Here is a 3,162-nt window from a genome sequence, read left to right as displayed (position 1 = left end):
GAAAATATTTCAAAGTTTTTTAAAATAATACACTAAACTGTTAAAATATTTTAAGTTTTTGAAAACTGTAAATCCGCATCGTTATATATAAAAATAAATCAAATACAATTTAATAAACCGGATTCTTATTATTATATATCCAACCTCGTTTCCCCATTATTTTTAACCTGAAAGTTATTCAATTTAAACGAATAGTATTAGAGAATAATATTGAAAAGTTTGTATAGGATATTTGAGATAAAATGGGCTAGAAAATAGCCTTCGGACAAGTGGTACTTGGTTAATGGGCCCAAAATTTATAGTCCAATCTTAGTAATTGCTCTTCTCTTAGACCCAAAAATATGTCCAATAAAAAATACAAAAGTCTGGGCCGAATAATAAACTCTTAAGCCAAAGAAGATCCACGATGACAATGGAAAGACGTGGGTTGGAACAAAAAAATAATGTATATTAGTTACTATGCACACGAGATGCGTGTACAATCTTTTTTATTATTATCGATGGATTAAAGTGAAATTTGACAAATTATGGAGGGATTAAATTGATATTTGAATTTTTGAAATAAAAATAAATAAAAATAAAAGTGTGTGTTGAAATTAAAAAACAAAAAACAAAAGTGTAATATTAATATCATATAAGAGTAAAATTGAAAAAAAAATTGGTGTCCTCTGTAGGTAGTTATTATCATGTTCTCACACTAATATAATAGTATAAATATGTCAGTTGGGCCAAATGCCCATCTGAGTTTCATTTCTTTTTCTATATTGATATTGTTTTGGAGTTGAAAATACATATTTTTTTTGAACTCGCAAGTGCTATTCTTTTATATGTACTGAGTAAATCTTTGAATTAACGTAGTAGTCTCAAAACTATGATAACAAGTTAATTCGCACTGGACAAGCTTTGTGACAAGCCTTGTGCAACAGGTGTGCTAAAAAAAATGTTTGTCGGAGTGGAATTCTCACATAATCTACCAATTCAAAGATATTTTATACTATCATGCCCGTCGGCCAAGAGGTTGTGTGTGTGTGTGTGTGTGTGATAATTAAATATGTAGATATTTTTTTGGAGTTGAAAATATTTTATATATAAATGGAGTTGATAATTAAAATAAAATTGACTTTTTTGTTTCATCGTACACAACTTTTATCGTCTATACTTTAAGTCATATATTATAACAAGTGGTGAAGTGGATGAGGTGAATTCCCTCTCAGATTCCATTAATCACCGGGGCCATTTGATTCAACGTCTCTCTTATCTCTCGAATTGATTCCCTTACGTCATATATTTAAAATTATGATTAGCTTTGTTTAATAAATTCTATTACTCTGATCCCGCAATTAAGTTCGTTCCCAGATCAATTTGAATTGATGATTTAGGGAGCGAGTGGATGAATTTGAGGGGGGAAATTTTAGTATTTTCGAAAATGGACTCCATTGTATAGTATAGTTCATGAAATGAACTTTCCAACTCTTTGGCTAGCTAAATGCGTTGATTGTATTTGTCACGTTTCTAGCCCGCGCTCACGTCTGTTTGACTCCACAATGGACCATATAGTAACTACTTTGTATTCGTCTTCGTCTTTGGTTTACGAAAATGATTAAACCAAGTTGTTATAGAAGTTCATTGTAACTCATTATAAATTTATTTTAAATTTTTAATTCAATTCATTGTTTGGCCTTGAAAATATTAGTGGAGTTGTCTTTTGTGGGATTTATTGTTGCTATTCATACTTCGAAGAGTGCGTCGACTCATTATTCATGAAAAGAAATCTGCATAGAAATTTGCCTCAGGTGTTGACGTAAGCTCTCTCTTTTTTTTCCAACAATAATTGAGTTGTTTTTAAACAAGAATAATTTAATTATTGGTAGTTAACTTTAAATTAGCATTAAGTGAATGTCTGCTGTGATTGGATAACTTTTTATAATCTTGATGGGTTTTTTTAAAAAATGTTCTAAAGATAATACAGATATTGGGCATGTTTGCTTTGTCGTTCTCAGTAAAGCATGTTACTGAAGCTGAAACAAAAATCCCATTTACAATTTTAAGATTTGGACAAATTATTTTCCCTATTAATCAACCAAGAGCAAAACATTTTTGCCACTTAATTTCCATCTACAATATTTTACAATATATACGTTCGGTTAATAATTTCTTACCAAACCTTCCGCTTGTAGAGGCTCAATCGTCGCCATTACAACTTCTTGCTGGGGCGTTTCTTGCGCCGACGACGTACTAGCTGCGGCCTGATCACTACATCCAACAACAATTTTATGACAAGTTTCGATGAGGCAATACCTACAGGTAGGGCATGATGAGTGTGAATTCAGCCACTTATCGATACATCGAATGTGGAATCCGTGGTTGCATACAGGGAGAACTCGGACACGTTCTCCGACAGCGAAATCTGATAGGCAAATGGCACACTCCGTGTCCGACCCTGGCAATTTGAGATCACTTGTGTAATTCATTGTAGGGAACGTTTTGAGTTCTTGTTTCTTGACACCGGTGTTAGCCAACGGAGTGCTCGTGTTGCTGTCGGAAGACGGTAAGTTGGAGCATCTTAGGGCGCATCTTATGATTGAATTTAGGCCGAGTGAACAAATTAAGGCACACAAAAGGACTGACAAAACCATGACAACATTTCCATCTATGGTGTTGTTTTCTCTATTTTTCGATGGTGATTCGATAAAAGTTGGTGGCGGAGAGTAGTATAATGAGGGGAGTGATGATAATTTTCTAGAGTGGAGATTTTGCAAGGATTCTTGAATTGTCGGAGTTGAAAAGTAGAAGACTGAAGTGGACAATGAAGCCATTCGTTTTCTTGGGGTTATGGGTTTTTAGTTTGGTTGTTGGATATTTTTGCTTGGAGATGGTTGCATTTGTGGGAATTTATAGGGCAAAAAAGTAAAACGGCCAGTCAACATTACCAATCGACTAATACACACACACACACACACTCACACTCACATATATATAAAATTTATTGCGAAAAGCTAAGTAGTTAATAGGTGTTGATTTAAAAATATAAAAAATCTACAAAAAATTAATTATATAGTTATGTTAAATGATTCCATGTATTATTCTGATTATATGTCATTTTGCAATAATCCTGTAATACCTTCTACTTTCATTTTATTTCTTCAACTTATCTAAATAGGT

General features: G+C 32.8%; 1 protein-coding gene across 1 annotated transcript; it reads right to left on the bottom strand.

Moving 5' to 3' along the window:
• Window positions 1-1,986: 1,986 nt before the first annotated feature.
• Window positions 1,987-2,881, bottom strand: LOC140980074 (RING-H2 finger protein ATL78-like). Its single transcript, XM_073445779.1, has one exon. It carries the CDS (start codon window positions 2,814-2,816, stop codon window positions 2,145-2,147), a length of 672 nt encoding a protein of 223 aa, XP_073301880.1. The 5' UTR covers window positions 2,817-2,881; the 3' UTR covers window positions 1,987-2,144.
• Window positions 2,882-3,162: the final 281 nt, after the last annotated feature.

This window comes from Primulina huaijiensis, chromosome 1, assembly GCF_012295235.1.
Source record: "Primulina huaijiensis isolate GDHJ02 chromosome 1, ASM1229523v2, whole genome shotgun sequence".
In the NCBI taxonomy this organism is placed as follows: Eukaryota; Viridiplantae; Streptophyta; class Magnoliopsida; order Lamiales; family Gesneriaceae; genus Primulina; species Primulina huaijiensis.
Note: the sequence above shows the minus strand (reverse complement) of the source record. Positions and strands in the feature narration are given on the sequence as shown.

Coding starts and splice junctions, on each gene's coding strand:
- LOC140980074 (XM_073445779.1), bottom strand. CDS start 2,816: ATGGCTTCATTGTCCACTTCAGTCTTCTACTTTTCAACTCCGACAATT.